The following is a 24,380-nucleotide window of genomic DNA, read 5'->3' on the forward strand; positions in this document are numbered from 1 at the left end:
TTGTTCATGTAAATGGAGTATCTCAACTGTAGGAAAGACCAAATGTTTTAAGAAAATGCTTTCTTTGTCCTGTACATTTTAAAAGGGGAAAGAACCCAATGTGGTACATTTCCTTAAAAAGCACCTGAAAAGGAAAACGTGTTGTTGCTGAGTTTGAGTGAGGATACAAATAGAAAAGTCATCATTTTTTTCTGAAGTATTTAACTTATACAATGTCTTGCCAAAATCCAGAGGCCCAGAAGCAACTTTCCCAGCCCAGGGGTGTGGTTCCAATAAAACAGCCTTAAGAGTTCCTACTCAGACAAGATCAAGTTTGAATAATGTGGCTGGTTAGAGAGCGGACACTTCATAGGGACTGGAAATGTTACCACTCGCTTAAAAGCTACCGCTCTCTTCCCATCAACATGGAAGTAAAATCCTCCAAGCCACCAGTATATTCCCGTATATTCTGGAAATGGGGTGGGGGAAGGGAGAAAAATGAGAGTCAGATGGGGTTCAAGTTCACAAGAAAATAGCAATAGATGCACAAACTGAGATACCAAGATCTGTTCCCCAGAGTTTGTGAGACGCTGACCCGTTGTTTTTTTGTTTGTTTGTTTGTTTTTTCCCCCTCACTCAACTGTTTGGGGAGTCTACTTCCTGGTGACCCACACAGCCACCCTACAATCAAAAAGCATCCTCTGGCTGTATCAGTTAATTCTAACTGGATTCAAAAAATCTGAAAAATAGGATTATTCTGTTGAAGGGACAATTAGTTGAAATGGCCAAGCATGGGTCTTGGTAACAGAGAGCCTTTAAATCGGACCAGTTTGAGTTCTAACATGAACTTTGCTTTCTGCTACACATGTGAGTAACTTACTTGACTTCCCTGAACCTATCTAAAAAATAAATCTCCTATTATAAGATAGGAATCACCTGACAAGGTCGTTGTGAATGTGAAATGTGATAATACATATAAAGCCTCTAAATAGGAACATTATTCAATACTATTATCTTCCTTCCCCCTTCTAGGGATTATGGATTGAACTCAAAGAAGAGTCATAGATTGGAGGAGGAAAGTATCAGGTCCCAAAATTAATTCTACAAATGTGCAAACTGAAGTGAGCCTAGTAAGGGTTACATGACCTACTCAAGTCTGCACAGCTAGAAAACATCCAATTCACAATGAACACCTGGTTTTCCTGACTCACGGTCGGCATCTCTCCCTCTAATTTACCAGATAGAGACACAATCTAGAAAAAGAGGATCTAAATTTGGTACCACGTAGCACAGTTTCCTCTTCGGTGTTGTAGCCATTTACTAGCAACTTTCTCACCTAGCCTCAGTTCAGGCATCACGAAAGTCCTCACCTTGACCTGGGAATAAAGATTGATGGCAGGAATGGCTCTTGTCAGTACCGGAAACCATGACATCAAAAAGCTCCCTCAGTGCGTGTGAATAGGGGAGAAGAGAACCACACTGCCTGGTTTTATATTCGTGCCTCCCTACCACCGTCTCCCATACCACGGCGCTTCTCCCCTCCCTTTTCCTTTAACTACAATGAAATATTTTTCTCCTATACTTTCCGAGACAAGTCATCACCAGTTACAAAAATCATGTCAAAGAAGGTACGATGATTTAGAGTTTGCATTTTTACCTTGTCTTCAGGGTGGCTGAAATTCCACTCTGGGAGCCACAGCTGCGCCTGCAACACACAGACACACAGAGTACTCGGCACTCAGAGTTTGCTCCTCTTGTCTTCTCAGAATTTGGTTGCACAGGTCATTTTTCCTTGCACTGTAAAGTGATTTAAAGTATTTATACCAAGGGTAGAGAGTGAGACCTGATACATGCAAGGTAAAATACACTGCTTCCTTGGTCAACGTAGTGACCCAAGATATGTGGAAAAACGTAATGAACATTTAATGCTGTGGATTTTAAACAATAAATTGAATGCTACTTTATAATTACAGAATATATTAGATGTTGGAAAATCAATTTGCATGTATATATTACACAAACAACATATTATCGATGTTTAAAAGGCAGAGAGGAGGCTTTTTGTCTTGGGAACTGGAAACAGATTTCTTTCCTTGACTCCTAAGATGATGAAATGTTGTTCTGTCTGGAATAGAGGCACCCAGGGATGGAGTAACCCTTGTTGAGTGCGGATCTCAGGGCAAAGGCCAGCAGGATTCCCACAGGAAGCAAGTTACAGATCAGCTGTAGCTCTAACTCAGACAGAGACTGATGTGGTGTACTGGAGTGTGCAAGATGGAGACAATGTAGACAGCATCTCTTCAGAGACAGTTAACCCCAACAAAGAAGTACTTTTTACACTGTGAGCCAGACCACGTATTCAAAATGGAAACAAGAGTTTCGCAAAGAATACTTCCCCTTAGGGTTAATGACGCATTCTGATATTTCCTTTCCTATTTTCTCCTTTTTCATGTTTTAAACACTGACAGCATTCACTAAATTGTTTTACAACCCACTAATTGGTCCCACCCCGCAGCTGGAAAATGCTGATTTAGCCTACGGTCTCATCTTGCAAAAGAGGAATCTAAGCCCTAATATAACTACGTATTCATTTAACACGGTGCACGCTAGAATGGATTAGTGTTTTCAAATTGTTTCGTACAGAGAAGTAACATATAAAAGATAATTCTGGGTGTTTCTGTTCAACCGTAGATTTCATCTATGTATTTATAATAGGCCTTTTGGTTGAGTTCATGCATTTCATCTGAATTCCGTAAACACTTTTGGCTTTCATTTTACCCCTACAGATTAAAATTACTACGCTACAAAAGTATTTTTTGCTAAAATAAAAGCACATATTTTTGCCTTTTTCATAAAGAATCCCCCAATAAATGATTATCTAGCATTACTTGGGTTCAATTAAAGTCAGATCCAGTCATTTATACTAACTCTTTTTATCAAATTACACACACATATACACACATAGAAAAGCTTCTACTTTTTAGGAATGATATCCAAACTACAAACATGTCCAGAGGAAGAAGAGGCTAATTAATGGAAGAAAAAGATTCAAGGCAATGAAAGGGAAAAAAAAAAAGGCAGGATTTAGGTCCTTTGTATTGCCATTAAATGACCCCTGATTTGTGTAGGTAACACAAAAACAGACACCAAATATAGTTACCATATGACACAAATCCAATAGTTCCCTTTATAAAACTTTATAGTGAATTTGTAGCGAATTTTATAAAATTATTGCACACAGGAATAAACACTTGGATTGGGGTCTAAACAAAACAGAATTGTCAAATGCCCGCCGTATCAGACCATTAGGCAGTGTTTGGCTTCACCCTACTGAGTGCGAAAAGGCAGTGGCACACAAGAAATGTCCCTTTGTTCCACTGGGTTCTTGGATTCTGAGAGGGTAAAGGGAAGAAATGAAACAACTTAAGTACTTATAACATAAGCAAGTGGCATCCTGGATGCTTGGACTATATTCTCAAGAGTCCACTCACCTCCAGCTTGCAGTCCTCCCTCTGGGTGAAGAGCCATCCGAAAGGGATGCAGGAGACACGGTGTTACCGTTGAGGAGCGGAAGGCCTGTGTAGGGCCTCTGGAGCCAGGGAAAGGGTCAGTGTTCTTCACGCTCCTGGAGAGAAATGAGCTTCTAAATGACTTTTCAAATCTCTAGGCTTTCAAAGAAATACACCTTGAATCATTTTGCCCACCAATATAGAGAACTTCACTTCTCTCATAGACAGTCCTCAGGAGAATTTGGATTCAAGGAAAAGAAGGGGTTCACAATGAAAAAAGAATTCTACCAACCTCACAGGACTTTGATTCATCTATAGATGTTGTTCCCCAGGAGACCCAAGGAACAGATAGTTTTTTTTTAAAAAGTTAATAATTCACTGGTTGTCTATAGACAGAACCAGGGGGTCATTTGCAAAGAGATGGCTGGGCGGATTCAATGACTTCTGTGCTATTATTACCTAGAAATGCTATTAACAAAAGAACATTTACTGGCTTCTCTTGCACATAAAGCCTCTTCTCTATAAAGACTCTGATTCACAGACATGAGTGAGGGTGTGTGTTCCTGCCTATTGTCCCAGATGTTTAAATGGACAGATCACTGTCCATGGTCACCCCTGGAGCCCTCATTCCACAGAAATTGTACCCATCTAGGGGACCGTGGTTCTTGTAGTTTTCTTAGTGTTACAGCAGATGGCTTCCAGCCCGAGTGCACTAACTTAGGTACATATAACAATGACTTTTAATCTAGCAGATCTGTGGATGAGATTCAAGAGGTCTTTGAACCTAAACTTGCACACATCAATTCTTATATATGTGCATGTTTCGATACTTTCTCAAAGGGAGCATTTACTTCAAAAAGTGAAGGATCGCGACCACCAAATCTCCCAATGGCCTCACACAGCGCCCCTGCACTTCACATTTCTCTTTCTCTGATGTCCACCCTCTCTGTTCCAGCTGTTGGATGTCACCATCATTTAAAGACTACCAGACTGAATCTTGAGAAGTCCTTATCTTTTGCTCTCGAATTCATTGTCACAAAGTTCTGACCCCACATTCATTCAATCAAAGGCTATCTCCTAAATCTGTCAGGTTCATTCCCTTCTGTCTACCCTATGACCTGCATTGTGATGCAGACCATCGTCACTTCTCAGATGGACCACTGCCCAGTTCTGCCCATTAACAGTCTTATAGCACTCCAGCTCAGCATCCACACACCAAACACAATCCTTCAAAAGGCAAACTTGAAAGTGTCACTCCCCTCCTTGAAGCCCTTCCTGCCCTTGCACCAAACTTAGAACAAAGGCGAACTCCACATAGTAGTGCCCAGGGCCAGCACCTGCTCCCCACTCCTCCCAGCCCACCTTTCACGGCCCTCTGCCCTCTGCATCCCGTGGTCACCCTTGTAGATCATTCATTAGAAGTTCGTTTCTCTCCAGGAGCTCATGGTCTTTTGCCTGTGGGCCCTGGAACATGCTGGTGCCTCTACTGAGCCCCTCTTCCTCTCTCCTCCCAGTCCCTTTATCTCTTCATTCCTTCTGGTTTGAGATATAGCAGTCCTTCCTCTAGGAAGCCTTCCTATCCTTCTAGGACTGGTTTAAAAGCCCCTATTTCACCCTTCCACAGTATCTCTGCCCTCATCCATAGAGCTTATCACCCTGCTACAACTTGAAAAACTTGTGATAGTTCCATCCAGCCTAAGATTCAAACTCTTAGCAGCATTGACAAGTCCTGTCTGAAGAGACGCACTTGGAGAGAAATTTTACATTTAAGAATGGACTGTTTTTTAAAATATCTAGAAAGTATTCCTGTCTGTCTTCTCTTGCCTCCATACGCTTTCCATTCTTTTCCCTTTTCTCTGCCTCCCAACACACTGAGTATATCAAGGTATATTATTTTGCTTTGTTCAAATTACAAGCCAGTAATAAAACTCAATATTTACAAAAGGTTAGTCATCTTTGGTTTCACTAAAGAACTTTCATGTTTCAAGTTCAATGGTATTCTTGTTTTGGTTCACAATGCCACGGGCAAGAAACAAGGGGAAGAAAAGGAATGTTTCATGACACAATTAAGTTCTGATAGCCAACCCTTTACCACTTTTAGGTAAGCTCACTGTGGCCTTCTCTTCCTCAAGGCGCTGCTGGCATCTAAAGTGAAGAATAAGCTTATGAATGCTGTTCCTAGTCCCGGGTTTTTACAAATTCTACCATGTCTGTAGGGACAGAAATGAAATATTAGTGTCCAAAGATAACCAGATGATTACAGACACATATGCTGCCTTTCTCTGTTGAGGAGTAGAACCTGTCTGTCAGTGAAGGGGTATAGAATGTGCTGGAGAGAAATTACAAAGTGAGCAGAAGATAACTGTCTCTTGTTTCAGAGAGTTTACGCTTAGGAGAGTTTATGATTAGAAGAGTTTGTACTATCATTATCATTCCTATATAAGCTCTCAAAAAATTTATTATTAGGATAAATAATATGTAGTCAAATCACCCAAATCATAAAAGCATAAATGACCCAAATATAAGAACACAGAGTCACGTAATTATGGATTTGCCCAAATTTATAAGAGGTGTGGTGTTTCAGGAAAGCTTGAGCTCATCAGAGACATGTGGTGTCAGCCAGCAGGCATGCCAAAGAAGGAGTGAGCCATGTGAGGCATTGGAGCATGAGATGAGAGGACTCTGAGTAGACCCAAGGCACAAGTGAGATTCACGATGTCCAAGACAGCAGGTTACAATGGAAAGAGCACACGTGATCTCAGGCAATTGCCCAACTTCTCTGACTCTAATTTTCCTTATGAAATGAAAATAACATTAATAATCATAATAGTTTCCACCTTACAGGACAGTAATGAGAATTGAGATGAAATCTGTGAAAACTTTTTGTAAATGATAAAGCAGCGATGGCAGTGAAGATGACAATAATGTTCTTCCGCTTTGTTGAAAAATGGGTGGAAAAAAGCTTCTTCCTGCTCCTGAAAAGACAGAAGATCCAACAATACTCTTTTGCCTGCCTTGGAGACCTTGCCCTTATGTGGGCTGTGGCATGTGACTGGCAGAAAACAGCATGCTTTCAAGGAGGCACTGATGGAGATGGGACCAAGTGTTAGCAAGGGCCCATGTTATCTGATAAGAGTCTCCATCTGCACTACACTCTCGGGTTGATTTCTGTCCTTTCTTGGGACCTTAAGGGAATCTACTCATTCAAAATGAAGAAGGGACACCCACTGTATGCCATACCCTGCCCTTAGAGAGTTTATACTCTAGCAAGCCACACGCACACCCACATGCACGTGTGCACACATACACGCAGACAGAACGTAGCAGGAAATTTGATCATAGCTCTCACAAAAGGAGGTACAGTATGTTTTTTGAGTCCATGTGAATGGAGCTCTCACCAGAGAACATGAATGTGGTCAGCTGTTTGAACAATTCAGTGGGTATTAAGCAAGGATGGAGAGAGTATGCTGCTCAGAGAGGACAGGTTGAACAACACAAAATACTAGATTGGGTTTTCAGTTAGTCCAAGGTATGTTGAGCTCGGTGTCTTTGGCAGGGAGTGGCAAAACCAGGTGGAGAGGAGGATAAGGAAAATTGTGGAAGGCCTGGAAGGTCATGCTGGAGTTTAGACTCTGTCTTTAGGTGGTAAAGGGCCATTGGTGCTTTATTAGAGAGTGACTTGTTCTGATCTATGTTTCAGGAAGGTAACTGGCATCTACGGATGAAAACATAGAAATCTTCATGACTTTGGGCTTAAGAGTGAGAGGGAAGTGCAAGTCACGTGAGGCAGAGAGAACAGATAAGAAACAAACTACAGATGTGAACAGTCTAAACTTGAGCAGTGCTGATGGGAAGAAAGGAGATAAATTCAAGAGAAGTTTTAGTGGTAACACCAATGAACAGTCCCTGTGTACAAAGATAATCTTGATGGCATGAGCTCAGAGTTTTAGACAATATAGTGTCCTCCTGTACCCCCTTCTTATATCTTTACCACCTAAGGACAGAGTTGAGAAGTATGTCATTTTTGAATGACAATAGGTGGGAATAGGGTTAATCAGAAAAATCAGTTCCTCAAAAAAAAAAAAAATACACACACACACACACACCACTGCATACTGGTTAATTTCACTCCCCCCGCTCCCCCACAAAGGTTTCTGAAAGACTTAATAGTTATTTCAGGTGTGGCAGATTAGCAATTAAATTATTTTGGTCGGGAGCTTTTCTACATCTCTCAAATCATGTCACATTAACTCATTCATGCCAAAGTCATGGATTCCACATTTGTTGAGAATCAAATATCTGCCAGATCTAGTATCATGCACCAGAGTGCCATGCTAGAGACTACTCCAGATTTATGTAGTTCTTATTTGGCGAAAGTCTTTTGTGATAAAAGCACAACTCAATAGACTGTTACTGTTTATAAAATCCTAAGCTTGGTCTATTGATTCTCAATTTATTTTTGATCTGTTTTGTAAAGTTACTTGTATCTTATTATAAATAATCATATATGCAAACCCTTTCCCTAATGAACTTAAATCTTAGTACTTAAAATTACCTTATCAGCCTATGTATCTCTAAAGGTAACTTTCATGTGTAATAAGCTAGCAACATTGAACCAAATCATATTTATATTTAAACAGCATTCTTTCTTTTCATTGCTAATTTGCTTGGCCTAGCAAATAAAGTGCTGGTAGTCTCACAGTTGGTCAGAGGAGAAAATTCACACTGTACAGCCATGTTGTATTTATTTATTCTGATGGAGAATAAACTACACAGCATGTGAAATATATTCTGTAAACAACAAATGGCAATAGTTCAAAGATACATAATATTTGAAAAACTATGTACTTGTTAAGTCTCTATCAAGGAAAAAAAGTATCAAGGAAAGCCCGAAAGATATGAACTTGAAATTATTAATGAAATATTTTAGTTGTCCTCTAATCCCAAATCTATATTTTTTTGGCATTTAAATTCGACACTGATTTCAAATCAGATGTGTGAAAGGAAACCCTATAGTGTCTCCTTAGGTCAGCAGGGAAAGGTTATCCTTCACACCTACATTCAGTAGCTGGGCTTCCTTCCACGCTCATTTACAATGAAACTGGAATAACTGGGCTAACTATAGAGTTTCAGACAAATCCCTAGGGCTGCTTCTACACTGTCATTACCAGCAGTTCCCAGATGTGATGCCCAGTTCCGGGTGCAAGGGGCTCTGGGGACGTGGGGCAGGGGGATGGTGTAAATGAGTTGGGGCAGAAAGGGAATGAACTTAGAAATAAGTGAGGAACACGGTGGTAGAAAGGCTAAACCCAGGTCAGGACAATCAACCAGGTGTCTGTGAAGGGTCAAGTCTCCAAAATCTCTGCGGATCAATATTAGAAGGGAATAAACACAAAGGAAACCCCAACTGCTTCGATTACACTCATATCTATTCTCTTGTGATGGTTCCTTGATGTGGCAGGGACTGCTATAATAGAGAGCAATTGTATTTTCAAGGGCAAGAGACTTTGCCACTAAACAAGATGATGTCATCCTTCCTGATGACGAAGAGGAAGGGGCGATCAGCTCTGAACACCCTGGACTCAGGGAGCTGCTTTTCTACGATGTTGGTTCCTGTGGCAGCAGTGGCCTCTGTGCCCTCCTCGGTGACCTCTATGTAGGACTTGTGCATCATTTTGGACACATACAGACGGCCTCCTGAAGCTATACCAGAGAGATCAGCTCTGGATTCATCAAAGATATCTTTCAGCCCTAGGGCTCTTAAGTGGTGTTTGATTTCATAATTCTTCTCTATCTTGAACTGAGGAAGAAACACCTCGACATACTGAGAGCTCATTTTTCTTGGATTGGTCCACTCCATTAGATTCTGAAAGGTCAGTCTGTTTTCAATCTGTAGGAATATTGAAAAGGCAATTCAATATTCTTAAGAGATAGATAAAACACCAACTACAAAGATAGATGGTTTTCCATAATTATCCTCTCCTGGATATTTGAGTGTAAGTATGTCAATGGGTCCAGGGGAGTCTGAAAATGGGAAATTATTAACACAAATAGTTGAAGCACTTTTTTTAAAAAAAGACTTTATTTATTTATTTGAGAGAGAGAGAGACAGAGATGGTGACAGAGAGTACAAGGAGGGAGGAGAGGGAGAAGCAGGCTCCCTACTGAGCAGGGAGCCCAATGTGGGACTCGATCCCAGGATCCTGGGATCATGACCTGAGCCGAAGACAGACGTTTCACCGACTGAGCCACCCAGGCGCCCCAAGCACCCTTTAACAAATCATGTTTAATTTGCTCTGCTATGACGAGGTATGACTTACTTGCATTTCAAGGCATTTCTGTTCTCTGAGCACATATGAACAAATACAGCCAAAGTGAAACAATAGGCAGGTGAAGGAATTAGGTTAGCAGAGATCATCAGAGGGAGAAAGGAGCTCAGTGGTCACTTAAGTCAGCATTTCTTGACCATTTCCCATCAGGAAAGACACAGAAAATGGCAATGTTTGCATAGCTTGCAGGAATAACCAATGGAACCACAGGTGGCCCAGGGCAAGGAACCCAGAGCTCTAACCTCCAGGGTTTAGGTGATCAGCACCTTTCAGCACAGTCACCTACACCATCTGGGGGGCTTGGATCCAAATACTCCTTCCTACTCAACACATGCGACAATGAAGCTCAAGACATTGTAGAAATGTGCCAAATTACATAGCTGGGCACCTCGGCTACATAGCTAGGAGCTCACGGCTCTCTCTCCAGCACCACTGCTGCCCCCAATGATTCACAAATGGAACTCACCAACTCCTGAATACTGAGAATTGATCAGAGACTAGTCTAGACTTATACAGGGGAGATTTTTCATGCACATTATTTACAAATCTTATATGTAGATATTTGTTCTCAAATTGAGTCTCATTGGAATTCTAAAGAGCTTTTCACAGCTACCATAATCAAAGACCTAAATTTATATAAACAAATTTTGTCTAATTTAAATTTTATGTGTGTAAATTATCCAGTTTATGGTTAATATGCAATAACTTCTCATTTCTGAATTAGAATTTTTTCCTCATTTAGCTCACTGTAAAGCCAACTTCCCCATTATTTAGTTACATAGGATTATGTAGGTCTGTAGGATAATGTAGGAATATAGATTTATACTCATCTGATCCAAACATTATTAGGAAGATCTAATACAGAAAAGAAAAACTTAGACAATAAGTACAAGAACAAATCTATCTTTTGAGTTATCTGCTGTTTTGTTTTATATGGGCTACTTCTTCTGTTATCACAGATTATTTGAAGCTAAAATAACTGATGTATGCTAAAATCTAATTGCGATAAAGGTTATCAAGTGAATTACTGGTTTAAAATGAGTACCAATATTTTATAATGTCACTTAAGGTTTAACAATAGCAACTTCATGACATTCCTCTTGCTAGTCATGTCAAAAAAGGTAATTAAAATGAAACTAAATGAAAATTTATAATGATTCAGTGGTTTTGTCCATTTAGAAATTGTATTTCCAAAGTTCTAAAATCGTGTTTCTAAATCAGGAAAAGGGTGGATCAGTCACAGGGCAGTCTCTAACCTCTGTTTTTTCCAGACACAGCAGCTCAGAGTGAGACCATACATTTCAGTGCTCAAAGCCCCAGGACCCTGGACCCCACTGTATCATTCCTGCCTGAAAATGCTTAGTCTGTCAAAATTCCATAAATACATAAAAGACTGTTTTCATGGCCAAGTGCAAAAACCTAAACTCATGCAGTTTTCCTTCCAAGGCTGAGGTTTGAGAGGGTTCCAACTTCATAGCTATTCAACTAAAATTACGTTAAACTGAAGTTAATCTCAGTAACTATAATGGTATCTGGCACTAGAGTAGGTACTCTTTAAATATTTGTCAAATAAATGAATAAGAGGGCAAATCTCTAATTCTTACAGCCTGAAATCGTCAAGTTGAAGCATAAAAACACAATGAATAATATCCTCAATAGTCAAAGTGGCAGTAGCAACTTACTTGGGACAGGTCATTCTCAGGCAGCATAATGAACATGCTTATGCCACCATGATACTTGAGCTCAAGAATCTGCATGGGTGGGTCTCTAATGACAGAAAAATTGAACTTCCGTTCTTGATGCATCATGGCGACTGCTTTCCCAGGACACTGAAAGTCAAGTCACACACAAAACATTTTATTAGCCCACCTTATTTCACTTGTAAGAATAGTGCTTCGGTGTCTGTCTGGTTGATCCTACAGGTTTTTCCTGACTTGCTGCAGTAGGGGTTGCAGTGGCTCACAGCTTAGGGAACGGGCCCAGAGATTAACTGCCTGAGTTTAAAACTTCCAGTTGTGCAACTTTGGGCAGTTACTTCACCTCTCTGTGCCTCCATTTCTCCATCAATATAATGGATGTAAAACTAGTCTCTACTGGATAGGACTGTTGTAAAGACTGTGTGAGTTAATATACCTAACACTTGGCATATTGATTTGCACTTAGCGTCTTATCTAAAAATGTCTATATGATAAGTAATGAATAATTATCAAATAGCATTATAATTAAAAATAAATGCTATAGATTTTTTATTTTTATAAGACCTCATTCTTAAATTGTGTGATTTTGATAGTACTGGTCCGTATTTTACTTCTGATGAAAGAAAGAAATCCATAGTATTCATAACAAGATTTATCATTCATTCATTGATCTTTGATTTCTACCAGCTCTCAGCCCTCCTATGTCTAAAATTTTTGATGTGGAAAAATGCGGAAAAACATTTCAATAAATGAAACTAAGTTTAAAAGTTTAACCTGAGTTTCTCTGTCTAAACACAAAAGGCTGAGTGATTAAAAGAAACTTAAGAGGTCAATTAGTGGAATTACCTCATTTGTGAGGATAGGCCTACGGTGGTTAAGTTAACTTGCCTAAGACAATGTAGGTTTTGTGAAGCAAGGCAAGGACCCCAACATAGCACTTCTGACTCCAAAGCCTTTGATGTTTCTACTATTCTATAAGATTATTGTGTACAAATTGGTAAAATACACACACACACACACACACACACACAAGAATATATGTTTTACAAAAGTTGGTTAAGACTGACACTTGGAAATGCATAACTTTACTAAACATAACTTTTTCCTTTGTAAAAGCAAACACATCCTTGCTTTGACTCAGGAAAAATCACTGATATTAAATAAATGGAACTATACACCCCACAGTTAGAATCACAAAAAATAAAAACCATACATTTGTCATATTTTCTTCATATAGGCATCCAACTAGAATATCTTAAAATAAATTCATACTTTATTACCTTTCTCAAATTTGAATATATTTTAAGAAATATCAATTTATGGGACATCTCCAGTTGTGTACCATAACCTGCATTATCAGGAAAGTAGGTTGTTTTATAAGCAATTCACCATAGAGTGTTGGTAAGCAGTCGAAGAAATAAGTAAAGAAATGATGAATCCATCATTTGTCTATGTAAATACCATAATTTCTGCAAAGGAATACTATGGCAAAAAAACTTTCTTTTTCCTTAAAGATTTTATTTATTTATTTGAGGGAGAGAGAGCACAGAGGGAGAGTAAGTGGAAGAAGCAGACTCCCTGCTGAGCAAGGAGCCTGATGCGGGGCTCCATCCCAGGACTCCGAGATCATGACCTAAGCCAAAGGCAGATGCTTAACCAACTGAGCCACCCAGGCCCCGGCCAAAAAAATCTTCTTAAAAAGGTTTCCATACCTTGGGGGATTTGAAATGGCAATTTACTGTTTCATTCTTGGTGAAGGCCAACTCCCACTTGCCTTTGAAGTACACAGCACTCACCAGCACCATTACCGCAGAGGAGCTTATGCTACCTGCTTGTAAGACGTTCTTGATTTTGCCTTTTGAAAAACAAACGGAGAAAAATTGTTAAATTTTAATGTAATTTTTTATTGTTTATTTTTTTTAGATTAATGTATTTATTTGAGAGAGAGAGGGAGAGAGCAGGGGGAGGGGCAGAGCGAGAGAGAATCTCAAGCAGACTCCCCACTGAGCACAGACCCCGTCTTGAGACTCAATCTCACCACCCTGAGATCACAATTGGAGCCAAAATCAAGAGGCGAACGCTTAACTGACTGAGCCACCCAGGTGCCCTGTTAATGTAATTTTTTAAAAAACACAAGGTGAACGTATTTTCCTTATGACATAATTATAATAACAATGATATTAGTAATAACCTATGAGCAATTGCTCTGTCCAGTAGTCTTTGAACACTTCATGTGCAATATTTGGTTTATTCCTCACAAAATCTCTGTGAGGCAGGCACTTTCCTGTTGAGGAAGCTAGAACACAGAGAGATGAAGTAATCTGTACAACATCACACACAAGAAAGTTAAGGCACCAGGATGCCGACCAAGACAGACAATTCCCAAAGCTCCTCCTTGCTGGTAAGCACCAAACTGCCTTTCCTGCCTTGACAAGGCCACAGGAATCCAAATATAATTTAACCCCATTCTGTTGGGCTAATTCCTTCCTTCCTTCCACATTAACAAGATTTTTGCTGGATGTCAACCCTATTCTCAATACTTGAATCACAACCATGAAAGGCACAGTCCCTGTCATCATTGGGCTCATGGTCCAGCACTGGGGAGCAGCTGTACACACTGGTACCACAGCCATGGGCTGAGTGTGCTGGGGGAGCACAGATGAGGGGCACCCATCTCTGATCTGGCCCTCTGCTTGAGCTGACAGCAAGGTGGGAGGCAGAGAGAAGCTGCATAGAGCAGAGACTGTTTACCCAAACACATGGAAGCCTGGAAGAGCATAGTGTATTTGGGGAAACACTAACTCGTTTCAATGCATAGGAAAAGTAGGGTTGGAAAGGTTAGAGGCAGGGGCCAATAATGAAGAGCCTTGAACGTCTGGTAATAATTTTGGGTTATCCTGAAGGCAATGGAAAATGATTGTTCAGGATTCCTTGGAAGATGAAAAAGGACATGGTTATGATGGGGCAGATTTACCTTTCAAAAGGACTGCTCTGGTAGTTTGTGGAAGTTGGGGAAAGGATGATAAGACCTGGGTGGGTTTGTTGGAATATTTACAGTATTTTGAAGTGTTCCCCCCCCAAATGAGTATTGAGAACAAATGCTTGTCAAAATAAGAATAATTTTAAGATATATTTTCATGAAAAAAGAAGGAAAAGAAATAATTGGTCCAGATGGAAAAAGGTATCAGCAATTTGATGCCCTTAAGAATTACACACTACATAGAATTCCATTCAGCTATTAGGAAAAGCAATTGCATAGTTCATCTTGGTTTGTGAAGAGTGTGTTTGAAACATGTGGTGGCCAATGGTAAAAGTAAGCCTCTACTGTGGTAATGATGAATGAACAAACAAAAGAAAACTGAGACACTGTATTCTTGCTCCCAGAACTAACTGTAGTATGTTGAATGTCAGCAAGTCACATGTTTCATATTTTTGAGACAGAACCAGACTCAGCAAATACATGTATATTGTTCCGAGTATAAATCCAGGTCAAGCCTTAAGTAAAGAAATAACTAGGTTTGGAATCAATTGATTAACAAAATAGCAATGAATACATTTCGTTATTTGTTTTGAATTCAACCAGAACATCAGCTGGAATTCAATTTTTAGCTGTGTGAAAGACACTTACCAATAAGGCAATGTACTTCTTCTGGAAGGTACTACCTTTGCCACATAGATTATTTTGATAAATGAAGAGGATTTTAAAATGAAAGATAAATTATGCATATTTTAGAAGAAGCAATGATATAAAAATGTATTTCACACACAGTAGGATGTCATAAGTTTAATAAGCTTCTTCAAGAAAAAACAGTAAGATACTGGATTGAGCATTAGAATGAAATATTATGTTGTGGTCATTTAAAATAATGTCCTATAAACCGCTTCCAGTCTTTGTTCACTAACCAGATATAAGATATTGAGGATAACTGAGTAAATTAGTTCAGCTTGTCACTACTTTATGAAATGATCATAATGAAATCAATACTTGTTTCATAGGATTGTTTCCCAATCCAATGAGATAATGTAATAGGTAAAATTTCTGAAAAGTATAAAGCATTCAAATTATTAAGATTACTCAGAACCACAATGACAAATACTAAAGCAATTTTCTTTCTTTTTTTATTTAATAATATATTTGATTTAACCAATATATCCCAAATATTATCATTCCACCATATAATAAATATAAAAAACTATTAAGGATATGCTTACATTCTTTATTTCATACTTGGTCTATGCAATTAAATGGTCATGAAAATTGCAAAGTGGTATGTAAAAAGTGGGAGATAGAATGTGAAGAAAAAAAATCTAAACACAGATGTGAATGTAGGCTCCGAAGATAACTAGGTCAACTTATTCTTTGTGTATAAGGCCGAAGACTAGAATAGAAAATGGGAAAAGGAAGCAGTGATCTGTTGAGGTGCTATGATTGTGAGGAATTTTTGCTCGCCATTTTTAAATGTGATTAAAAAACATATAACATCAAATTTACCATCTTAACAGATCAGTTGTATTTATTATATATACCTTATTGTGTATCACATCTTCAGAACTTGTTTTGTTTTGCAAAACTGAAACTCTAAATGCATCGAACAACTCCCCTTCGCACACCAACCCTGAACCCCTCGTAACCACCATTCTGTTTTTTTAAAACTGAAGTATATAAATAAATAAATAAATAAATAAATAAATAAATAAATAAACAAACTGAAGTATAATTAACATACAGTTAGATTAGTGTCAGATGTACAATATAGTAGTCCAACAATTCTATACATTACTCAGTGCTCATCAAGGTTAAGTGTACTCTTAATCCCCTTCACCTATTTCACCCATCCCCCCACTTACCTCCCCTCTGGTAACCACCTGTTTATCTCTGTATTTAAAAGTTGGGTTTTTGTTTGCTTCTTTTTTTCTTTGTTTATTTTGTTTCTTAAATTCCACATATGAATGAAATAGTATTTGTCCTTCCCTGTCTGATTTATTTCACTTGGCATTATACCCTCTAGGTCCATCCACATTGTTGCAAATGGTAAAATCTCATCCTTTTTACTGCTGAGTAATATTCCTATCTATCTATCTAAGTATAGAGATACATATCACATCTTCTTTACCCATTAATCTATTGATGGGCATGTGGGTTGCTTCCACATCTTGGCTACTGTAAATAATGGTGCAATAACCACAGGCATGCATATATCTTTTCAAATTAGTGTTTCCATTTCCTTTGGATAAAGACCCGGTAGTGGAATTACTGGATCATATTGATAATTCTAGTTTTAATTTTTGAAGAACCTCCATTCTCTTTTCCACAGAGGCTGCACCAGTTTGCCTTACCACCAACAGTGCATGAGAAATAATGAGCAGCACTCATTACTTTGGATTAGGAGGAACTATTCCTTGCATACCTTACAAAAGACGTCCAGCTTTAAAGTTGACCATTCTCAATATTCAGATATCACTGACAAATCTTGTAGAAAAATAGGGTTGCACTCACCATGTGTCTCATTTTCAATCCATTTATTAATTTTATATCTGGTATCTTCTACGTCATTTGTAAAGTCAACTCGTTCCACTCTGGCATTGTATAATTTTTCAGCACACTCAATATAGTTCTATAAATATAAATAATTATAGTTCTATAAGTAATACACAATTCTTATAGTCACAAGTCACCATCAACTAAGCATATGACAAATCTGTTTTTGAACTTGTCTCATTTCCGCCATCTTACTCAAGGACTCATTCCTCACTCAAAGATGAGGAAATATGGCTAGAAGTGGGAAAATATGGCTAGAAGGGTTGCTGGAGAACCTGAAACTGAATTTGCACAGCAAACACGTTATTTGAATTTAAGTTTATCTGAAGTGGATGGGGGGGGACTAATAGGGATTACTACTAAAGCCCACTCCCTTGGCTCTACCACTGCTTTCTCACCATAAATACTTCAACAGCATCCTCGCTCATCTCCCTTGCTTGTGTCACCCTTCCTACTGAAAGCATTAAGAAGGTTTCCAGGCTACTTCCTGTACTTTAGATAAAGTTCAAGCCCCTGGACCTGGCCAGCATTTGAAAGAAAGAAAGAAAAGTCAAGTTGAAGAGGACAAGCAGAAAAGGCGAGCGCTCCAAGCAGTAGTACCCCCAGTGGAGTAAGAGGATCTTTGCACACTCCAGAGACCAGCAGGAATTTGCGATGACTGAAGCATGCAGTGAAAGGGGGAAATGGAGGACATAAGCCAGGACAGAGGAAGAGCATGAGTGTCTTATTTGCCTTGACAAGGTGATTTCTTTTTATTTTAGGGAGAGTTCTTTAAACGATTTAAGCAGGAGAGTAATACAATTAAATGTGTATTTCATAAAGGGGACTCTGAAATCAGCATTGAAAAAAAAAACTGATTAGAAATAGGGGAACGTCCTTATAGTTTTTCCTGAGGGATATATAGAGGTCCTGAACGGAGGTGCTGGCAGTTTCCAGGGCCATGGGGAGGACAAAACAAATTTTAGAGCTACACTAAGAAGGTAGCTCCTTCTTATCCCCTACCCTTCCATTTCCTTCTTGAACACTTCAGACTCAAAGCCATTAGAAGAGGCAAATCTAGGTAGGGATACATCTCAGAGTGGGGAGGACCAGTATGGCAGAGCTGGAGGGCAGAGCCCTATACAGTGAGGAGCAACTCAACACAAAGTATTAGGGGCCAAAGGAAACGAAGAACACATTGCCTTGTCAGGGAAGCCGAGCTCTGGAATGCAAGCTCAGGTAGGTCCAGAGGCATCCCTGAGGAGGGATGGCCTCATGTAGGTGTTAGATCTTAAAACAGTGTGAGGTGGGCATCCCTGTGGGGTGTCAAAGCCCAAAAAAGTGAGAGGGACAATGCTGTGGTGGGCAGACCACTATGGGGTGTGGGGGACTAAGTGGAGGGAAGAGGTATACTCATGGAAAGGCAGCTAGCATGGAGGGGCAGATCTCTCATGGGATGAAGAAGGTGTTTTCACATTGGAAGGGGCAACAGCATCAGTGATAGGAGATGGGTTACATAGAGGGAGATTGATCAAACAAGTAAATATGTAAGAATAATGGCAGCCAGATTTCTCACTGTTAGAGAAGGGAGTTAAACAAAAACAGAAAGAGAGAAAACAAAAAATGAACCCCGTTGGTGCTTGATGAAAATTGGAGATATCAGTAGGAACCTGTGGGTTTCACTAGATTTAGGTAAAAAGATGAACATCAATTTAATATGTGCATGTATTTTCCTAAAAAGGAACTAGGGCTCCTGGAGAAATGGCTGATTCTAGGGCTGAGGCAGGAAAAGAAGGTGAGATTGGAACATCTCATGGTGCCAGAAAGAAAGTCCTCAAATGAGGGGGGCAAGTCAAAGAAACACAGGCACCAATAGAAGGGACCATTTGAGCTAACCCTTTGGCTAAAACAGGACACCATGGGTCCATACTGTTATAAATAAACAAATAAATATGTTTTACCAAGAATGTGATATTTACACAGCCTGAAAGCAGTTCCCCACAAAGTATTTAACAACAAAGGGAAAAAGAGTAACTTCAAAGCAGAGAAACCCAGCAGACATCCCTGTAATCATGTGACCAAGGATGGCAGGATGAGCAACGGGATAAATCAGAATCCTGCTAGTGTGCCACAGGGATAACACAACGACGACAGAACACCTGGATGTTTCCATAAAATCTGGTGCAAGTGTTAGCTAGTGCTATGGTGATAATCCTTGCATAATACGTAAGTATATCAAATCAATATGTTGTACAACTTGTACTATATTACATATCAATGATATTTCAGTAAAGCTGGAAGAAAACAGGACTCTAATCATTAAGACACATCAAACAAACCCACACTGAAGGGCGTTCTAAAATACAACTGGCCTAAAACTGGACACTGTGAATCATCATAAAAAGTGTCAAGATCATGAAAGTCAAGACAGGCTATGAAATGTTCCAAATTGAAGGAGACTAAAAGTGAGTCAACAACAGAATATAATGCATGAGTCTGAACTAAATCCCTTGCTATGAGGGATGATGTTGGGCTGGTTAGTGAAACTCAAAAGGAGCTGAAGATGAGCGGACAGTAATGTACACTGTTAACTTCCTGATCTTGATGGCTCTATCGTGACTATGCAGAAGAATGCCATTGTTTGTAGGAATTACATGAAAGTATTCAAATACGATAAAGCATCTCAAATGGTTCAGGGGGAAGTGTTCTTTCTACAATACTTGGAACTTCTATGTGAGTTTGAAATTACTTCAAATGACTTTTCTTTGAAAATAGAAGGAAAACCTATTAGAGCTTCTTCACTGATGGACTGTGAAGCTCTGGGAAAGGGAGAAGTCAAAGATCAAAATACCTGGTAGGTCCTTCACTGAAAGAGAACCCAGGGGAAAGAGAATGTGTGGGGACAGGAGAGATGGTGTGTTGGAGAACCTGTAGATGCCCACCTGAGGACTTGCAGTAGGCAGGCAGAGAGATGAGCATGACACTGAGGGTGAGGAATGACTCATCACACAACCACGGAGAGCTGCGGAGGAATGGAGGACAGCGTCGAGGAACTAGAAACTTTCCAAGTAGACCATCTCTCCCTGGTGAGACAGCGGACTCAAAGTAGAAGAGGCCCGACGGCGGAACCCTAAACAACACCAGTATTTCAGAGATGAGTAGAGGAATGAAGATAAACAAAGGAAACTGAAATGAAGGAGAAGGTAGAAAACCAGGAGAAATCAATGCCATGGAAACAATGAGAGGGGAAAGTTTCAGGAAGCTCCAATAGTGCTGAATACTAAAGAGGTGGGTAAGACCAAAACTGCAAAGTGCCTATAGCGTGGTGTCCACTGGAAGCCATTAGTCACCTTGGTAAGAGCGGCTTCAGGAGAACAAGGAAGGCAGAAGCTGTTTGCAATACATAGAGCAGTGAGAGAGGGTGAAAAAACGGATTCTGCCTATACATATCACTCTTCAAAGAAGCTTGATTTGTCAAGTTTAGACTGTCAGAGTGAGAAACACAGAAATGGGAAGAGAATCATGGGATAACTTTCAAAAAAAAGTAGTGAAAAGTTTAGAGATAGGTATCTGGAGCACATTTATATGCGATGAGGAAGAAGACAGTAGAGTGACAGAAATTCAGGAAAAATACTGACGGAAACATCACCAAGAAATTGGGGGCGGGGAAGGGGGTGAGGTGGCAAGAAGAAATGGAGGAATTATCCATTAAACAAAGTATTCCCTCTGAAATTGAAGGGAAAAGGGAAAGGGAGCAGGGTAAAAGTCGGGATATGGATCGCCCTGATGGTCTCTATTTTCTTTGTCAAGTACAAGACAAGTGGAGGTGGGAATTTATTGCTTAAATAAGAAAATGCATTATTCTGAGGCAGATGTGCTTCTACCTATAGAAGAGAAGGTGGAATATAAGACAACTCAAGTCCAGTTTCTCTAGATACAATTTGTTCCATGAACTTATATAATGTATTCATCCTTAAGAAAGAGACATTGCTTCCCCTCTCCCTCAGCTTCTCCCCCTGCTTGTGCTCTCTCTCTCCCTATGAATAAATAAAAATCTTTTTTAAAAAATTAAAATAAGTAACATTTTAAAAAAGAGACAAACTGTTGCTTTGTCTCTTGAAAATTCTTCCATTAATTTTAAGAAGATCAAACGGCTTATCCAGAACTACAATATTCATCCTATGTATACTACAACATGCATTTCCATTTCAGTATTAAAGTAAGTTCCTATTTAAAAAAAAAAAAAAAAAGAAGAAGAAGAAAAAGTAGTTTGAAAGTTGAAAGTGCTTGTGCCAAGTATGGAAACTCTATTTTTGAGGTGAACATGACAAATGGTTGTAAAATTTAGGACTAAGTCCCAGTGTTTGGTCTTGGCCAGGTGGAGAGCAATAGGAGTGCAGCCAGTCCCTTCCCCTGGCCAGTCACCCAGGAGACCCGAGCAGCAATTCTGAGGAGCACAGGGGTATCAACCTGAGGTCTCAGGCTATCCTGGATGACCCAGACATCTGCCCACCTCCCGCACCCGGAGGCAGTTGTTGACACCCTGTTACTGTCATGATTCTGATGACCAGAGGAAGCAGGATGTGCACTGAAGAAAACCCAGGGATATTACCACTAAACCCCATGGCTTCCCGTCCTCACCTTGGCTCCCAAGGCACTGGGCCCTTCTCCGGCTCCAGAACCACCTAGACAACTCTAAGGCAGCAGAAACCTAGAGCTCCTGGCACAGACCTAGTTGAAACTGATGGTGGCAATAAAGGGTTGCTGGGAACTTGAGAGAAGCAGAAGAGCTTTCAGCAACTGGTGTGAGGAATGAGAGAAAGAAATTACTGTGAGCGCCAACTGCTAGACAGCACAGAGAACATCTAGCAGGTCTGGGAGCCTGTGGTATCGTGGTGGTGACCATAAACGCCAAGGCTTGGCACAAGTGTGGCTCAGTGGCCGAGGCACAGCTGCTGAGGCAAGTCATGGGACAGATCTAGGTGGGGCTTTGTCAGGGGAAAGAGAGAGCTGATAAGTTGAGAGGCGATGGAGAGATGGAAAAATTGCATAACTTGATGCAGTTGAAGAACAGGTAGAGTGGGGCTGAAATAATGAAAGAACGAGAAGCATGGAATTATGTGGCCACTGACGGGGCAACTCCAGTCGTAGATTTCAGGAGTGGAACAGTTCTGGGTGTTGATGAGTTTCAGGGTGTGGCTTGGGCATTTGTTACTGTAATGGTATAGGGAGAGAAGGTCAGGAGACTTTAAGGAGGGAAGCTGAGCTCACAGCTGGGTGTCACAGGGACACTGAAGTCACCCCAAATGGTCACAGAGCTTGGGGCAATTTGGAATGACATTCACAGAGGTCTGACCAAGACAGGTTGAGCACAGATTTGGGGAGGAGGACGGAGAAGGTATCAGAGATGGTGGCTGGGTCTTCTACATACTTTTTGTAAAGACAATTTATACATTATTATTATCTTCATCAATTCAATTAGACTCACCCATATTCAAATATGAGTAAAAAACTGCTACACAACAAAATGTAGAAAATGTGGAGATGATCTATCTTTGCACTGATCTGACAACTGAAAGTTGACAACAGTTATGCTTTTAATCAAAAGTAGTTTTTAGAATAACTAACTGTGTTTGTAAATATTTGGGAGGAAAAAAATGGCAGTGTCTATTTTCCATGTTGGTGATCAGATCTGACCTTTCCTGTGCTGGGTGCATATGCTGAGTGCCAGATAAAGGAACATGGAAATGTGCTATAAATAGTAACATGAGAGACACATCAACTTCCAGGTTAAAAGAGTGAGCAGTCCCTCGGGGACTCTGCAGTATGTGTGGGAAAAGAGACACAAAATGTGGAGTTGAACATACAAGGTGGCCCCTAGAAAGCTTGCGCAGGATTCTTTTGGAAAGATTCAAAAACAAAGTGGCCTAATGCTTCATACTTGCCAGGCTGCCAAAGGGCTTGGGCGCGGTGTAGGAAGGGGCAAAGAATCTGTGTGGGTGACAGACAGAGGAGAAAATAATGGTTGGGTGGAGCGCAGACAGCTGGCAAAGACACAAATGGAGATTAGCCCAGAAATGTCACGGAAACAAAGCTTTATGGTTGTCTGACAAGTGGAGAATTATAAGGGAGAACAAACGTGCCCAGAAAATCATGGCCACTGCACCTGCTTGAACAGTACTAACCAGCTTCCGGTTGTCACAGAGACAGTGGCTCTAAAGCATGGGCTGAGCCCAGTAGCATATAGGGAGCAGTCTGGGTCTCACCGGTCTTTGGGTGAGCAGAAAGCCATGGTGAATGAACTGATAACACAGACAGTGCACAGGAACATGAAAACTTCACCTGCTGACCTCAAGTGAACCAGTCCCTTGCCTACTGTCCAGCCTGAGCAGCTCCTCTGCCGGTGGCTGGCCGGATCTGCCTATGTCCCCTACAAAGGGTTCTTCCGTAAGTGATCTCACTGCAAAGTTACTGTTGGCAGGAGAGATGAAAGGGCGTGGCTGAGAACAGAGGAGGTGAACTCAGCCCTGGGGATCCACAACGATCCCAGGAGACACAAAGTTCAGAGGAAAAGCAGGTAGACTTTTTCCTCAGCTGCCCACCGACAACCCTAAATGGGCCACCGGCTGCTCCCACCCCATTACAGCCCCGCATCACTGCCAGAGGACATGGTCTCCTCTGTTTTGGAGCCCCTCAGTCTGGGCACCCTGAATATGGGGATCACTCAGCTCAAGTACAGCTATACTCTAGAAACAGGGAGATGAAATTTCGAAGACATCTGGGGACATAATTAGCACCTATACGAAAAAAGAATCACCATTGTATCGCTCTGTAGAAAGACAAGCCTTTTTGCAGATGATGAGTTGAACAAGACTAGGGTCCAGAGTGGAAATGACCTGTGATAGGGGAGGCCACACTTACCTTATGAAAGTCAAACACTTTTTCTGCAAAAAGACCGTTGGCAATGTGGAGTTTGTAATCCTGATGGGATGTGTTTATATCAGAGAGAACTCTTTTCAGTTGAGACTGAAGGCCTGGCTATTATTAAAAAAATTTATAAAAATGTATTATAGGACTGTAGATATATATGCACTCTTATTTACACATGAAATAAAACGTGTATATTATACCATGAAAGAACTGAAAATGATGCTTGTAAAAGCAGCAATGCCACCTCTATTTACAATTTCTCGCCTTTCTCATAATAGTATCAGTGATCAAAGCTGATTACAAATTTTACTAAAATAATTAACCTTAGAATAAAATTATTAACAGCAGATAATGAGTTTGCCTCACATGTATACTAAATAATTCATTTTACCAACATAAGTTGGCTGTGAATATCAAA

The 24,380-nt window shown here is 40.2% G+C and overlaps 1 protein-coding gene across 2 annotated transcripts in view; it reads right to left on the reverse strand.

Annotated features, from left to right (window-relative positions):
• Positions 1–8,344: 8,344 nt before the first annotated feature.
• Positions 8,345–24,380, reverse strand: part of SERPINB7 (serpin family B member 7) — a 54,464-nt gene continuing 38,428 nt past the window's right edge. For both annotated transcript variants that reach the window (XM_026495953.3, XM_057313273.1), the window contains exons 4-8: positions 23,954–24,070; positions 17,012–17,129; positions 13,227–13,369; positions 11,500–11,646; positions 8,345–9,378 (exon numbers count right to left, since the gene is read on the reverse strand). In XM_026495953.3, the coding sequence (XP_026351738.2) occupies positions 8,980–9,378; positions 11,500–11,646; positions 13,227–13,369; positions 17,012–17,129; positions 23,954–24,070 (924 nt within the window). In that variant the 3' untranslated portion in view covers positions 8,345–8,979. The remainder of the gene's footprint in view (positions 9,379–11,499; positions 11,647–13,226; positions 13,370–17,011; positions 17,130–23,953; positions 24,071–24,380) is intronic.

This window comes from Ursus arctos, unplaced genomic scaffold (genome assembly GCF_023065955.2).
Source record: "Ursus arctos isolate Adak ecotype North America unplaced genomic scaffold, UrsArc2.0 scaffold_17, whole genome shotgun sequence".
Classification (NCBI taxonomy): Eukaryota; Metazoa; Chordata; class Mammalia; order Carnivora; family Ursidae; genus Ursus; species Ursus arctos.